Source organism: Haliotis cracherodii, unplaced genomic scaffold (genome assembly GCF_022045235.1).
Source record: "Haliotis cracherodii isolate W230 unplaced genomic scaffold, xgHalCrac1.p SCAF_4, whole genome shotgun sequence".
In the NCBI taxonomy this organism is placed as follows: Eukaryota; Metazoa; Mollusca; class Gastropoda; order Lepetellida; family Haliotidae; genus Haliotis; species Haliotis cracherodii.
In genome coordinates this window covers 72,166,699-72,184,102 of record NW_027266297.1, presented here as the reverse complement: position 1 = coordinate 72,184,102, position 17,404 = coordinate 72,166,699, and the positions used below count along the sequence as shown (strand labels likewise).

The 17,404-nt window shown below is 40.6% G+C and overlaps 1 protein-coding gene across 1 annotated transcript in view; it reads left to right on the top strand.

Moving 5' to 3' along the window:
• Positions 1 to 16,273, top strand: part of LOC139479887 (aminopeptidase O-like) — a 107,114-nt gene extending 90,841 nt beyond the window's left edge. The window contains exons 11-15 of the mRNA XM_071262806.1: positions 1,103 to 1,162; positions 3,204 to 3,299; positions 12,162 to 12,278; positions 14,697 to 14,783; positions 16,127 to 16,273. Of these exons, the coding sequence (XP_071118907.1) occupies positions 1,103 to 1,162; positions 3,204 to 3,299; positions 12,162 to 12,278; positions 14,697 to 14,783; positions 16,127 to 16,273 (507 nt within the window). The remainder of the gene's footprint in view (positions 1 to 1,102; positions 1,163 to 3,203; positions 3,300 to 12,161; positions 12,279 to 14,696; positions 14,784 to 16,126) is intronic.
• Positions 16,274 to 17,404: the final 1,131 nt, after the last annotated feature.

The window sequence follows — 17,404 nt, the reverse complement described above, 5'->3', positions numbered from 1 at the left end:
TATACAGATGAATATTTATGAGTCTTGTAAATTAAGGTATTATTCAAGATATTATTGGATATGGAATATTATGTTACATCTTTCAGAAAATGAGACCATAGACATATGCTGTGCCTATTGAGATAAAGTGAATTGCTTATACAGAGTAATCTGGGCAGAAGAGAGGATATTGTTTATTCACAACGATGTTGTCGGCTATGAAACAATGGTTGTATTGAGGACGAAGTCCACTTTTTGTTTGTCTGCCCGTATTACGCATAGTTAAGACAAAAGTATATTCCTGTAAGATTCTATAACAATCCATGTATTAATACTTTTAGCAATCTCTTAAATAACCAAAATGACTGTATACTCAGAAATGTAGCTAAGTATGTGAAGGAAGCTCAGTTATTATGTACAAAGACCTAATATTGTACCCTTAGCATTCTTTTCAATGTAAATTGCCTCAGTTGTGTGTTACTATATATAACTGAAATGTACATGGGCCTATCGCCTCCCATACTTGAATAAACATGAATATATATATATATATGCATACTTTCAAATCATTTAAAGCTCTTTCTTCGATTCCAACTTTTACTATAAGCCCATCCTAACAAAATAATCTTGAATCTCTAAAAATATACTCGTTTTAAGTCTATGTTGATTTGTTCTGTGTGATTACTTTAGATGAGAAGTACCCTGGTTTTAGAGTACACTTATGTTACACAATGACCCGGGTGTCTTTAACACATCTCAGATGAGAGACTTTATGTCAACAGCAGTGCCAAGAATAATGTCTGCTCCAAACATTTTCAAATAACAACATTTCATGGCATGACAATGTGCCCGACCAAAACGAGCAGCAGGGCATATATATATAACTTCTAGCATTATAGATTTCACTTGTGTTGACTAACATAGGTACTGGTGCGCTACAAAAAGGCATACCCAACATCTTCAAATGTGATGAAAACGTTCTCGTAGAATAAATCTTTAATACTATTGTTTCCTGAGGTACTTGCGTTTATATCCGTCTGCTCCACCCTCTCCTCCAGCATCTCAAGTGGCCGGTCTCTCATCCCGTGATGGCCTGTTTGATGTATATTTGTCTTACTTTCAGGGTGTATCTCTGTTTAAAGCCAGCTCAGAAAACCATCTATACAGTGCAGTGACGACACAGGTTGGTCAATAATTGTTCTAATTTTGCTACAAAATGGCTTGTGTAATGTGCTCTTGTTTGTTAAAGTAGAGCGATAAACATGGAAGACAAATGAAAGTTATTGTTCAAAACTTCAGTGGATGCCGAAGATGTTTGAAAGGATGGTTGTTTCACTGTGTATTTTTTCAGCGCCATGAGTTGTTGCATGAAGATGGGAAGACAGGCAAAGGGTCTCAGCAGCAAGCAGCTAATTCTTAATGGGAATACTTGTGTAGTTTTCATTAGCATTGTTTTGCCAATTAATCATGGCTCAGCATGGTCAGAAAACACCAGCTGAAATGATCAGTTTAATCATTTTGTTGTGCCAAGCTTTTTTTCCAGTTAATGAGTTAGTTTTAATGCCACTTTGAACAGTACTCAAGTGATAGCATGGCTTGCAGCTTAGTGGGAGGAAAGCCTAGCTGCCCTGGTGGACCAGGTCAAAGATGTTTAGCATCGGATTTGTAGAATGTCAACCTGTTTACAAAAAGTATTTGCACAAAGTACCAGTGCAGTGACCTTTGATGATTAATCCACTTAACTGTTGTTTAAACAGAACTAAACTAAGGGTTCATCTAATGAGCGATGTGTTAAGTAATGTTACTCATATTCATAAGTGACGAATTGGCACTATGCTCTTGATCCAAATACGTGCGTGAGTTCCCCAGCTTGAGTGATGTTTGTGGTTCAGTCTAGTGCAGCATTTGTGGCTGGTTCAGTCTTGTGCAGCATTTGTGGCTGGTTCAGTCTTGTGCAGCATTTGTGGCTGGTTCATTCTAGTGCAGCATTTATGGCTGGTTCAGTCTTGTGCAGCATTTGTGGCTGGTTCAGTCCTGTGCAGCATTTGTGACTGGTTCAGTCTTGTGCAGCATTTGTCCCTGGTTCAGCCTTGTGCAGCATTTGTCCCTGGTTCAGTCTTGTGCAGCATTTGTGGCTGGTTCAGTCATGTGCAGCATTTGTGGCTGGTTCAGTCTTGTGCAGCATTTGTCCCTGGATCAGCCTTGTGCAGCATTTGTGGCTGGTTCAGTCATTTGCAGCATTTGTGGCTGGTTCAGTCTTGTGCAGCATTTGTCCCTGGTTCAGTCTTGTGCAGCATTTGTGGCTGGTTCAGTCATTTGCAGCATTTGTGGCTGGTTCAGTCTTGTGCAGCATTTGTGGCTGGTTCAGTCTAGTGCAGTATTTATGGCTGGTTCAGTCTTGTGCAGCATTTGTGGCTGGTTCAGTCATTTGCAGCATTTGTGGCTGGTTCAGTCTTGTGCAGCATTTGTGACTGGTTCAGTCTTGTGCAGCATTTGTGGCTGGTTCAGTCTAGTGCAGCATTTGTGGCTGGTTCAGTCTTGTGCAGCATTTGTGACTGGTTCAGTCTTGTGCAGCATTTGTGGCTGGTTCAGTCTAGTGCAGCATTTGTGGCTGGTTCAGTCCTGTGCAGCATTTGTCCCTGGTTCAGTCTTGTGCAACACTTGTGGCTGGTTCAGTCATGTGCAGCACTTGACCCTGGAATTATGCAATGCAGACCTATTCTAACCCAGATCTTCAATGGTCGATGGTATTTCTGCTTATTTCCTGCTTGTTTCTGGGAAATATGAAACAAGTAGCTTGTCTACAATTTCAATCTTAGTAGTACAGATAGTTGCTATACACATTCTTTCATCCTATATATATTGTCTCTTACAAAATTCTTTTATCTCTCTAATTGACTTAAAATATCCCTTAACTTCATATAAGCTCTTTAAATGGTTTGTGTGTGTGTGTGTGTTGATCAGAAAGCTGCTTGGAAATAACACCGCAATCTTAAATTCATACCATCTCATGTTTCACACTACATATCATATGAGATATCAGATGTTCAAAGGAGGATAAGGTTGTAAGTATTGGCAGCCTTAATGTCTTCTTACGTAGATTGAATCTGTTATGAAAAAATCAAAGCAATATTACTGCGTAGATTGTGAGAAATCTATTTAAGTTTTTGTCATTTAGAGTCTGATGAAAGCTTTTGTTTTGACTCTGATTGTTGGTGTTTCAGGTGGCTCTGGTGCAGTCTCACTGTCTCAAGATAGGTCGCCGCCACAGGAACAACAAGAAGCAGAAAGTGGCCAACATGGAACTTACACTGCAGGAGGTTGGTGTGCATTATGGAAAGGGTTTGGTAAAGATAACAGACAGACAGATAGACAAACAGACATGCACAGACATACATGTGCACACTTACATAAGTACAGACAGACATGCACAGACAGACTACAGACATTCATATTCACAGACGGGGAGACATATGCACAGACATACAAACATATGCACAGACAGATACAGACATACATATGCACAGACATACATATGCATACACAGACAGACAGATAAGCACAGACAGACATACATATGCACAGAGAGACAGACAGACATACATACATATGCATACACAGACGGACACAGACAGACAGACAAACTTGTGGTCTTTGGTACACTGAATCAGTGTTCTTGTTTGTAGAGATGATCTTTCATTGTCCTGCATTCCTAGTCATGTAGGGGGCACGGGTGGCCTAGTCGTCTAAGGCGCCGCGATTCGCTGTGCAGAGTTGCGTCCCTTGGGCACGCCAGAAACCTATGATTGTGGGTTCGAATCCCGATTCGCCCCGATTATGTTTCTAGGTTTGTCAGCACCATACCCATGCTCGTGGGTTTCACCGAAGTGGTAAACGTCTTAGACCTGCATCACTTCGGGCTTTCCCCCCACATTAAGCTGACATGCCGTGATATGACTGGAATACTGTTAAAAGCGGCGTTAAACCCAACTCACTCACTCACTCACTCCTAGTCATGTGCCTACTCCCAGTTTCAAACATTTCATCAATTCCCCATTTCTATGATTGTCAGCGTTGGAAGGGCAAGGGGTGGACTTGTCTTGTCTTGTCTTTCACTGAATGTGTCTGGGGAGGTATCATGCAGCAGCAGAGTCCACTCAGGACCACACTTGGCTCTCTTGACTCCCACGTGCTATTAGAGTGAGTGAGTTGGGTTTAACAATCTTTGAACAGTATTTCAGTTATATCACGGCATGTCAGCTTAATGTGGGAGGAAATCCCGAGAAGATGCAGGTCTTAAGACATTTTTCATCTTGGTAAAAACCCACGAGCATGGGTATGGTGCTGACAAACCTAGAAACATAATCGGGGCGAACCGGAATTCGAACCCACAATCATAGGTTTCTGGGGTGCCCGAGCGATGCAACTGTGCACAGCAAATTGCAGCGACTTAGACGACTGGGCCACCCGTGCCCCCAAGTAAAATAAGAGTTACTTGCCATGTTCTTCATCTTCGTTTTACTGCGGTAGTAGTATTGATTGGGTTGATATTGAAATATTTGTTTTGACGTTTTCTTATTGTCACCATGTTGTCGCTATTGATCAAAATATTGAGGCTGAAATTTGAAGCTGTTGAAATGAATGCAGTGTTATATAACTAGGTGAGTTGCAGGGCTTTGTATTTGCCTCAGTTATCCCTGTGGGGATGGATGTTACTTAGTTCCCTGTCACACATGCAGCTCGAGCAACAGAAACATCTGTATTTGGCTTGGTGTTGGAAATAGTTTCAGTTGGCACTATATTTTCATCATGTGATGTCGCTTTAATGTTGTGTTCTAAATGTGTGTTTCAAGCATGCCACAGTGGATAGAGATTATTTAAAAGCAAAACAAATTTACTGTATTATTTACATTGAGAGTATGAATAAATCAACAACAGTTATGTTTTATGTGTAATATGATGAATTCTGCCATGGACCCACAGGTGCTGAGGATGGCCTGAATCCTGCCCCACTCACAGACTACTGTGTATGTAGCCTATGTTAGGACACTGTCCACTCACAGACTACAGTGTTGGAAGCCTATGTTAGGACACTGTCCACTCACAGACTACAGTGTATGTAGCCTATGTTAGGGCACTGTCCACTCACAGACCACAGTGTTGGAAGCCTATGTTAGGACACTGTCCACTCACAGACTACAGTGTTGGAAGCCTATGTTAGGACACTGTCCACTCACAGACTACAGTGTATGTAGCCTATGTTAGGGCACTGTCCACTCACAGACCACAGTGTTGGAAGCCTATGTTAGGACACTGTCCACTCACAGACTACAGTGTTGGAAGCCTATGTTAGGACACTGTCCACTCACAGACCACAGTGTTGGAAGCCTATGTTAGGACACTGTCCACTCACAGACTACAGTGTTGGAAGCCTATGTTAGGACACTGTCCACTCACAGACCACAGTGTTGGAAGCCTATGTTAGGACACTGTCCACTCACAGACTACAGTGTTGGAAGCCTATGTTAGGACACTGTCCACTCACAGACTACAGTGTATGTAGCCTATGTTAGGGCACTGTCCACTCACAGACCACAGTGTTGGAAGCCTATGTTAGGACACTGTCCACTCACAGACTACAGTGTTGGAAGCCTATGTTAGGACACTGTCCACTCACAGACTACAGTGTTGGGGTATTGTTAGGACACTGTCCACTCACAGACTACAGTGTTGGAAGCCTATGTTAGGACACTGTCCACTCACAGACTACAGTGTTGGAAGCCTATGTTAGGGTACTGTCCACTCACAGACCACAGTGTTGGAAGCCTATGTTAGGACACTGTCCACTCACAGACTACAGTGTTGGAAGCCTATGTTAGGACACTGTCCACTCACAGACTACAGTGTTGGAAGCCTATGTTAGGACACTGTCCACTCACAGACTACAGTGTTGGAAGCCTATGTTAGGACACTGTCCACTCACAGACCACAGTGTTGGAAGCCTATGTTAGGGCACTGTCCACTCACAGACTACAGTGTTGGAAGCCTATGTTAGGACACTGTCCACTCACAGACCACAGTGTTGGAAGCCTATGTTAGGACACTGTCCACTCACAGACCACAGTGTTGGAAGCCTATGTTAGGGCACTGTCCACTCACAGACTACAGTGTTGGAAGCCTATGTTAGGACACTGTCCACTCACAGACCACAGTGTTGGAAGCCTATGTTAGGACACTGTCCACTCACAGACCACAGTGTTGGAAGCCTATGTTAGGACACTGTCCACTCACAGACTACAGTGTTGGAAGCCTATGTTAGGGCACTGTTGCACTGTCTGCCAATAAACCATCATTACTTTGAACTCATACAAAGGCTCTGGTAGTTGATTCTACCTGATGACAGCCTGTGATGTCGTGTTTCATTCTGTAAGTGTAAACAGTTCTCGGGGGACAAAGTGAATTACGCTACCAGTTAATCACCATTGTATAGAGTTTTACAGCCCCCTTGACAGCACATATAGTAGTTATAGTCGCACGTCACCTGATATTAGTGTGCTTTTTTATTGGTTCATTAAGGCTCTGGAGCAATAGACACGACAGTGATGCTCAACATTCAGGTATAGAACCGATGGGGATGATGATTGTGTTGTTCATACACAAGTTATGACTAATAATAATCCAATAAAGTCATGCTTCAAGAATTTGTAGAATTTCATGTGGGTTAATGTTCCGGCATGGAATAAGCTGAAGTGTTCTTACATTGTCCACCGAGGGTGTTCAATTTGTAGTTAACATGTGAGGATTGATGTCTGCATGTTCATTAAGTTGCCATGGCAGAATAAGTGAAAAGGTAGGAGGGACAGGTACTGGATATACTTGGGACCACAAGGACTCTTTTTAGAGAAAATTATTTTTCCAGTCCTTGCTTCAAAACAAATGTATCACTGTAACCTGGAGCCAAATAATGTTTATTTATAAAACAATTTTAGTTACAAAAGAATTTGTCAAGCAAATGGTTTTATTCTTTTTGTAATATCTGAGGTCAAAATTCTTTCGTTTCCAGTATTTTCTGAAACAAATTATTTTTTCAATAAGATGCTAGAACCCACGATGATATAAAACAGAATTAGTCTATTAGATGGTTAATCTCCTCAACTGTGATAAAGTCAGTTTAATGAACATTTGGATATGGCAGACCGTAACAACAGCCCTATCTTGAATCATCCTTACTGCGATCATAATACACTTTGTCAGGATTGTGATGGATGTCTTTAAGTCGTTGTACTTTGCTCAACATTTAGATGTAACCATTGTCCTTTTAAGGAGTTATATTCCATCTTCAAAGGTAATTCCTGGAGACCCAAAATGTGCCGTAAAATTGAGCTGTAGTCCTATTTGTTAATCCCCATTTTTGTGTACATCGGCTGTCTGCCATCCTGAACGAGATGTGCAAGTATGCCACTGATGAATTACTGTTTATGTTTATATTTATAACTTACTAAATGTCAGGTGACCTTGGCTATATAAGCCTTGGTCCAGAGAGATTGAAAGGAGGGAGAGAAAGAAAGGTCTTACCCTTAGCCTAGCTAGGGTTAGGCTGGGTGCACTGGGGCACCTAGACAACAACCACTACCACCATGTGCTGACACATAGTGTCTTTTGTATGTATATATATCTACATGTATAAAGTAAAACTGTATATACTGCAAGCCATCGTCTCCAAGTTGTCACTTCCTACAGGAACCATACGTCGGCCCCTTGCGTATACGAGTATGCAAATTATAAATTAATCAACGTTGGACCGACACGCGTTGTTAGAATAATGACATCAGTTAGAGTATGACTCCAAATAGCAGATTGTGTGCCATCGAGCTTCTTCCTGTAAAAGTCCAGTTTCCACCCTTGCCGACCGAGGCTTGAAGTTCTGGTATCGATCGTAGTGCCACCAGATACTGTTACAAGTTATGTCCCTTCTATGTCCTACCTATTGACCAATCAGGTTCCATCTCTAAAATTACTTGCATTTGCTTCAAACATAATGGTGACACCCAGTCAAGACGATCTGATTGATAATCAAAATCTACATTGTAATAAAACGGGTCTTACTTCGCAAAGTGTATGAAATAATGAGCACCTTGGTTAAAAACATGAAAAGATTGGGAAAATATCTGTTGACTTCGAGTTGCTTGTACACATGTTTTGCAAATCCTGCAACTGACAGAAATCTGCACAGCAGTTTACAAACTGGATGTTGATTTCATTATTTGATTTTGATTGGAATATGCATAATAACAACAACAACAATAATATTAATAATAATAATAATGATAAATGCATTTACATAGCACAACATTCCCTGTGCATTAGTGCTCTGTGTTCTGCAAATGAAACTTAGAGTCAGTGAGAACAAGTGGGTCTTGATGGTTTTCTTGAAGCAGGAGAGTGATGAGGAAGTCTTTATGGAGAGAGGGAGTTCATTCCACTTGAAGCTTGCTGTGTAAGCAAAGGATCACATGCCAAATAGTGATGTCTTCACGGGTGGCACTGATAGAAGGAGCTGGTTTTGGGACTGCAGAAAGCGCACATTTTTGTAAGGTGGAATCAGTTCTGTCAAGTAGGCTAGCTGGGGCTAGATGGTTGACACATTTGTTGGCAAAGAGAAGAAGTTTGTAGTCAAGTTGTGCAGGTATCGGCAACCAGTGTAGGCTCTCTAGAATCGGGGTTATGTGTTCAAATTTGCGGGTTCTTGTGACGATTCTTGCAGTGGCATTCTGTAATAGTTGAAGTCGGTTTATTTGTTGTTGACTGATTTTAGAGAGAAGGCTATTGCTTTTGTCAATCTGGGACATAACAAGGGACAGGGCCAGAGTTGATGCAGCAGATTGACTAAGATAGTTTCGTAATTTACCAATGTTGCTGAGATAACGGTTAGCTGTCCTGATTATGTTTGGTCTGTCATCTGGAGATGTCTGTCAAACCATTTTCCAAGGTTCTTCACTTTCTGGCTTGGTGTTACCTTTGCATCTCCAAATGTTATGTCACAATCTAGAGCTTGAAGTTGAGCATAGACTTGTTAGTCCTGCCAAAATATAATTCCATCATTTGGCAAGGGTGGAAGGACTTTGACAGTCAGTGAACTCCTTTGCCTGGTCAAGATGGCCATCGAGGGGCACTACACAACTCTTCCAGTGGGTGAAGACCTTATGAAGGAGGACACCTACATCAGATTGTATAATGACAATATTGTCCACTGAATTGTAACAATGATAAGTTCAAAACTTGTAGAAACAAGTGGCATGAATGCAAAATAATACAAAAAATGTGACCTGTTTTGGTCAATTTTAAGCCTGCTTCTCTGATGTATTTGTCAAATTTGCTATTTTCAAACATTAATACTGTTCATCTGTGCAAGGTCATACCTTCATCTTTGGACCTTTAGGATGAAAATGAATTTGATTTTAGATGAAATTGTAATTGTAAAGTAATTTTGGTTACTGACAATAGTTTTTGTTTAGCATTTTTTATATTTTGCCACCTTATGAAAAGATTTTGGCAGCAAACTATTGCTACATTCAACAAGATTATGTTCTGGCATTGATTAGCTCAGATTTGGAGTGAAATGTCGTCAGTCTGAGTACATTGTTTACCCAAGAGGTTAACATAGTGACTAGCCAGATATAACAAATCAAGATTCTTAAAGTTTGTGGTATATGGAGATATTTCTTCCCGTATATTATCTGCAGCTAGGAAATATCAATAGAGACCAATAATTTGATTTTAGGCCAGACTTCTGATTGTATTACACACCTTTGTGACTTTAAGTCTGATGGTTACTGGCTAGTGACCACGTATTGCCGAGGATCAATTATTGGCAACTCTCCGTTATAGCTTGCACGTGATCACATCTCATTTTACCTTTGATCGATTTCATTAGAAGTGGGAAATATTTATCCAAAAATGATGAACAAAACAGACTCTTTTCTGGGAATATTTAAAAAAAAATAACCCCATAATTACTTTGCTCTAATACAACTTAAGAAAATGCAGGCGGGCAGTGTCACGTGACTGATTCACACGAAAATATAAATCAAACACCACGATGATGAGTTCTGTCATTGCTTTCTATCTGTCTGTCACTTCTTGCCCAAAATACAATTGTGAAACCTATTTGAGCTATGTATCCAAAAATGCATAACCTGTATATATCGCAAAATCCATAGTACATAGTGTTAGGGATAAGCATGTGTAAATCGAATTTGGTGAATATTGGTTTATGTCTTTGCTGACGACATATTGATAATAGCATTTCTTATTCATTTTGATGAATGAGTGAGATACCCGAGATACTACTTTTTTTATTTGTATAACTAAAGCGGTACACGTGATCACATGTCACCTGCTGTATAGATGATGGAGATAACTGGTACAGTAAGTCCACAGGAAAGTATTTCCACTGTTTTGATTTCCTATCATGGCATTATAACCAAAATCAACTGAATCTTATTCCAAGGACAGAAATCTGCGCATTTGCTCATAGTTTCACAAAAATTAAAGTTATTGGTTCAGTCAGCTTTGTACACGGAATATGCATAAGCACCAGGTGTCATCGCTTTTGCCTTTTACCCGCAATGGAATCTCTGTTTGGGCAGATAATCAAGACTTTTCTCTGGTGTTGATATTTTATACCATATATGACCGCGGAAAAGCCGACCCAGTAGATAAGCCGAGGTGTTAATTTGACCATTGAAATACGAAAGACAATGATATGACCCGCAGATAAGCTGAATCAGGAATTGAAAGACAAAAAACACTGCGAAGTCGGACTGCAAGACATGTGCCGGTACTCGCATATATGATGAAAAACGTTGTAATTATATTGAAAAAGTCATTATTATTTCTAATAAAGATTTAACAAACCAGTCATCCACTTTCATAATGTGGGAAGCTGTTTCTCGTGGTTTTTTTTAATCTCATAATGATCGTTATATGTTGCCATCAACAACCAAGCGCCATTTTGTAATCTATCGGACCGTCATTTAGGCGATGTTTCAGACAGATCACGATCTGAAAAATACTATCATGAAAGTGTATCCCGTGGATAAGCCAACCCCTTTCTGCAGAATCTTTTTTCTGGTCCTCAAAATTCGGCTTATACACGGTCATATATGGTATTTCAAAGAATGGTTTATATGTAGTTAACATCTTTGATACTTCATCTTCAGAAAAGGTATTTCTGGAAACAACACAATTAAATATCATCAATAGAAGGTAAAGAGCTCTAAATCATTTCTATATCTCTTTTAAATGAAATAGTGGCCATTACCAATGTCAATATACGAATGTCAGTTTGATGTGTAGCAGGTCATTTGATGCCAGAAACCCACGAATGGCAATATATGAATGTCAGTTTGATGTGCAGGAGGTCATTTGATGCCAGATAGCCATGAATGTCAATATATGAATGTCAGTATGATCTGTAAAAGGTCATTTGATGCCAGATACCCATGAATGTCAATATATGAATGTCAGTATGATGTGCAAAAGGTCATTTGATGCCAGATACCCATGAATGTCAATATATGAATGTCAGTATGATGTGTAAAAGGTCATTTGATGCCAGATACCCATGAATGTCACGAAAAGAATCCATTAATGAAGGAGGACAAAATAATGGCTCATGCTGAGTTAAGATATATGTTTGTGTGATGTATTCTGTTGAATGTTCAAGGAGAAAGGCTTTTATTCTCATTTGAATTGTCCTAGGGTAAGGGTAATATGTTGTGTTGAATGTTCATGGAGCTATGGTGACATGTTCTGTTGAATGTTCATAGAACTATGATGACATGTTGTGTTGAATGTTCATAGAGCTATGGTGACATGTTCTGTTGAATGTTCATAGAACTATGGTGACATGTTCTGTTGAATGTTCATAGAGCTATGGTGACATGTTTTTTTGAATGTTCAAAGAGCAAGGGTGACATATTCTATTGAATGTTCAGAGGGTAAGGGTAATATGTTCCTTTGAAATGAAGGGTTGTGAATGAATTATGTGAGGTATTAACTACAGTTGGAATGAAGGTTTATATGTAGACAAGAACAAAGAACACAAGAAAAAAACGATTATCAAGATATTCCCTATGGAATCAACCTTTGATTTTTCAATGTGAGAGTTTTTGTTTCAGCTTGACCCTGACCAGCTGGTGCTGTTCCTAGAGGACCTGCTGCAGCTGCGCCTCATACAAGGAAGTGTCCTTGACCTTGTGCATAAGACATACCAGCTGCCATCAGCTAATCCAGATGTAGGTACAGATGACTAACATGTTTGTCCACACTAAATTCTATAGAGATTACTAGACTTGCCGTAAAAGCCGACTATGCTTGTCGTAAGAGGCAACTAAGGGGATTGGGTGGTCAGGCTCGCTGACTTAGTTGATTCACGCCATCGATCCCAATTGCATGCTCATGATATTGATCACTGGATTGTCTGGTCCAGACTCGATTATTTACAGACCGCTGTAATATAGCTGGAATAAACCAAACCAAAAACTAGACAAGTGTCTGTCTGGTACCATTTGTCTTAAGAGTTGTTTCAAAACTGATGAGCGAAACCTTTCATTTTTTGTGTAAATGTTTTGATAAATGGTTTTTGACAAACTAAATATGAATTATAGCCCACACAGGGCCTATCTGGTAGAACATGTACCCCTTGGTTGTTGTGAGAGTGGACAGAAACATTGTCCACAGTGCTCCAGCATGTTTACCATCCTAAAACACACGCCCATGATAGGCACTGTATGTTTTACAGTACACTGATAACTGAACAGTAGTAGTGTTGCCTGTACAGGCAGTTAGGATTGAACTTGGATATTACTAGGTGGGAAAACGGCCACTCTAGGACTACCATTGGTACACTGATAACTGAATAGTACTAGTGTTGCCTGTACAGGCAGTTAGGATTGAACTTGGATATTACTAGGTGAGAAAACGGCCACTCTAGGACTACCATTGGTACACTGATAACTGAACAGTAACTAGTGTTGCCTGTACAGGCAGTTAGGATTGAACTTGGATATTACTAGGTGGGAAAACGGCCACTCTAGGACTACCATTGGTACACTGATAACTGAACAGTACTAGTGTTGCCTGTACAGGCAGTTAGGATTGAACTTGGATATTACTAGGTGAGAAAACGGCCACTCTAGGACTACCATTGGTACACTGATAACTGAACAGTACTAGTGTTGCCTGTACAGGCAGTTAGGATTGAACTTGGATATTACTAGGTGGGAAAACGGCCACTCTAGGACTACCATTGGTACACTGATAACTGAATAGTACTAGTGTTGCCTGTACAGGCAGTTAGGATTGAACTTGGATATTACTAGGTGAGAAAACGGCCACTCTAGGACTACCATTGGTACACTGATAACTGAACAGTACTAGTGTTGCCTGTATAGGCAGTTAGGATTGAACTTGGATATTACTAGGTGGGAAAACGGCCACTCTAGGACTACCATTGGTACACTGATAACTGAACAGTACTAGTGTTGCCTGTACAGGCAGTTAGGATTGAACTTGGATATTACTAGGTGGGAAAACGGCCACTCTAGGACTACCATTGGTACACTGATAACTGAATAGTACTAGTGTTGCCTGTACAGGCAGTTAGGATTGAACTTGGATATTACTAGGTGGGAAAACGGCCACTCTAGGACTACCATTGGTACACTGATAACTGAACAGTACTAGTGTTGCCTGTACAGGCAGTTAGGTTTGAACTTGGATATTACTAGGGGAGAAAACGGCCTCTCTAGGACTACCATTGGTCCACTGATAGAAAACAACAATAGGGGAAAAGAAAACAAGATGGCTGTGCTGTTTTCGATGCAGATTCCTGATATCACGTAAACTAGATACAGTGAAATGATGTTTTGCACTATGTTGCTGATCAGCTCGGTCATCTTCAAAAGGATAAAGTTGTCATGTCAACAATTTTTAAACACTCCCATTTAATATCGACCCTTTATTTCTGCCCAGTGTATTAGGTTACCCTGATCTGGTGACACAATGATCACTGGAAGAACGATCCACATGCTGGTATCTTGAGAGTCGGAGATATTGTTGATATGGAGAATATGATATGATGTCTTGCACTAGAGAGCTATTTCCCTTGAAGGAGATTGTTTTTTATTTTCTCATTGCAGTGGTTATGTTGATGGAGTTTAACATAAAACAACCATCCTTGAATGCTAAAACACTCATGATGAAGCATCAAGCTGATTCATCGGGGAGTAGTTATATTATTGCAGAGAATGGATGTTTTCGCATTGTTGAGTTATTCATTCTGTTGCTCGCAAGGGAAATGTAATATACAATGATTTTGATTTCTCTTTGGTTGCTAGATTCTGCAAATAAAAAACGAAGTTGAACCTTTGTTGGTTACTCCTTTTGTATCAGTTGTTACGCATTTTCCGGCAACACAAAATTTGTGACATGACAGCTCTCTCAAGAGTATTCTGATCCATTCATCCCTTATAACCACTGCAAACTGAAAATGATTAATGTGAGTACCGGTATACAACTGTTGAGGTGGGTGGAAGGGTCAGATGGAGATGTTGCCTCACCAAAGGCCTGGGTTCTTGTCTCCAAGTGATTACAATTTGTGAAGCCAAATCCAATGATACTGTGCAATATTAGCGTGTCATGTCCCTCTGCAGGTGCGTCACCGATGGTGTGAGCTGGTCATTAAACACAGACACAAATCTGGATATGGCGATGTCAAAACATTCCTGCTGAATGATCAGGTATTCTCAAAATTCATCTCAGCTTCATGAGGACCGCCTCTGTGGTCAAGAGGTAGTGCGTCAACCCGGAGAGTGGAAGGTCTTGGGTTCGATCCCCGATTGCATCATACCAAAAGACTTTTAAAGATGGTACTTGTTGTTACCCTGCCTGCATTAAAGGGCTAAAACAAGGACTGGTCGGCTCGGAGTCTGTATACTGTGTATGAGTGAGGTATTCATGTTAAACTGCAGCAATGCATGTCAGTGTGCTAGCACTAAAATTGGCACCAGTCCAGACTAGTACAAGCAGACACACACGTACATGCACGTCGCCATATAAGTGCAATAATCTTGGAAGCAATGTTTAACCCCATTTCACCTCACCACCAGCTTGATAAAAAGTTAAGATCAGGAAGATCTGTAAAATGCTGTGGAGAAAGAGGAATAATCTGTTACTGGTCATTTTCTTGCTCTTTTTAATCAAAGATGATTCTGTAGATGAGATAAGTGTTACCCATCATTTGATTTGATTTGGGGGCACCAGTCATCTGAGGCACAGCTATTCATTGCGCAGAGTTGCATTCCTTGGGCACGCTGGAAATCTTTGATTGTGGGTTCGAATCCCGCCTTGCCCCAATTATATTTCGAGGTTTTTTGGCATAATGCCCATGCTCGTCGGTTTCACCGAAGCGGTGACTATCTGAAACCTGCATCACTTGGGGCTTTCCTCCCACATTAAGCTGACACGCCATGATAAAACTAGAATGATATTCAAAATCATGACAAACCAGACTCACTCACTCATATAATTTGATTTATTCTGCTGATATTTCTAGAATTATAGAATCTGTTTCAGCATATTATCAGGACTGATTATTGTCTGGCGTTGATGTTATGACTTGATTTGCGAGCTGTTGAAAGAAATTAAACTAGTTGTCCCCCTAGGACAAAACCCCTTATTTGACAACTGGGTCAAAAGTCCCTACATGAGCTAACAGCTATTATTTTGGCATTTATATAAGTAAATGTCTTACTAACAACATTTAATAATTGTTGTAAAAAAAACACCCTAAGGTTTAACTGACTTATAAAATCAGCCATTGGAGAAGGAAGCCTCAGAGTATTAATTAAGAAAACATCTTTACATCAGATGGGAGTGAAGCCATAGGAAGGCCCTAGGTATTCTCAGAACAACACTGAGTGTGACTTACATCTTCTGTTTCTTTACTAATGAAGCTTACAGGGGCTTTTGTCCTAGCGGGTTGAGGGCTATGTCCCAGACGTCTCTTGTCCAAGGGGGTTTTGTCCATGAGGGCTTCTGTCCATACACCTCTTTAACAGGCTGTGTTTTGTTTTACTTCCAGGCCATGGGTGTATATTTGTATGGGGAAATGATGCTGTCGACATGCAAGAAGCTAAAGGAACTGGCTTGCCATTGTTTTAACCTGGTGGGACAAGACATGCCTGAAGGTGCAAACAAGACTGTCCATGCCATGCTGTATGGTACCTGAATAGATACATGCAGACTACATTCCGTGTTCGTTCTGATTACTGTACATCATGTAATTAATGCATCATGACAATAATATGAGCATGATTACCAAAACAAACATGTGTTACTTAGTTAATGCGAGACATCCTACTTCCGATTTTAATTCTAACAGGATAACACTACTATAAGCATAATAAAGTACATAAAAAACGCGACGCTACTAGGGGGAACACTTCCGTCATCTGACATCTCACAAGCTGATGTTTTCCATGAATCAGCACACTATACTCCAGAGCTTCACATGGACTTTTAAGTAAGTACTTATGCAGACAGAGACAGGATCAACTCATTTGTGTCGGCGCATTTGTTCTGTTGCATGTCAATAGAGCCATGGTGACATGTTCTGTTGCATGTTAATAGAGCCATGGTGACATGTTCTGTTGCATGTCAATAGAGCCATGGTGACATGTTCCGTTGCATGTCAATAGAGCCATGGTGACATGTTCCGTTGCATGTCAATAGAGCCGTGGTGACATGTTCATAGAGCTAATTATTCCAGCTTCATGATGGCAGTCTGTAAATATTCGAGTCTGGACCAGACAATCCAGTGATTGACATCATGAGCATCGATCAATGCAATTGGGACATGATGACGGGCATCAACCAAATCAGCGAGCCTGACCACCCAATCCTGTTAGTCGCCTCTTATGACATGCATAATCGATTTTTACGGCACGCATGGGTTGCTGAAGACCAATGTCTCGGGCCTGTAGGAGAATAGGACTTACTGTAAAAAACATTTGCTCATCAGGATATTGTTTATGTTTGCTACTATACAATGGTAATTTATATGGAACGCTTTCAAACAGGGGGCACGGGTGGCCCAGTTTGTCTAAGGCGCCGCGATTCGCTGTGCAGAGTTGCATCCCTTGGGCGCGCCAAAAACCTATTATTGTAGGTTCGAATCCTGGTTCGCCCCGATTATGTTTCTAGGTTTGTCAGCACCATACCCGTGCTCGTGGGTTTCACCGAAGTGGTAAATGTCTGAGACCTGCATCACTTCGGGCTTTCCTCCCACATTAAGCTCACACGCCGTAATATAACTGGGATACTGTTAAAAGCTGCGTTAAACCCAACTCACTCACTCACT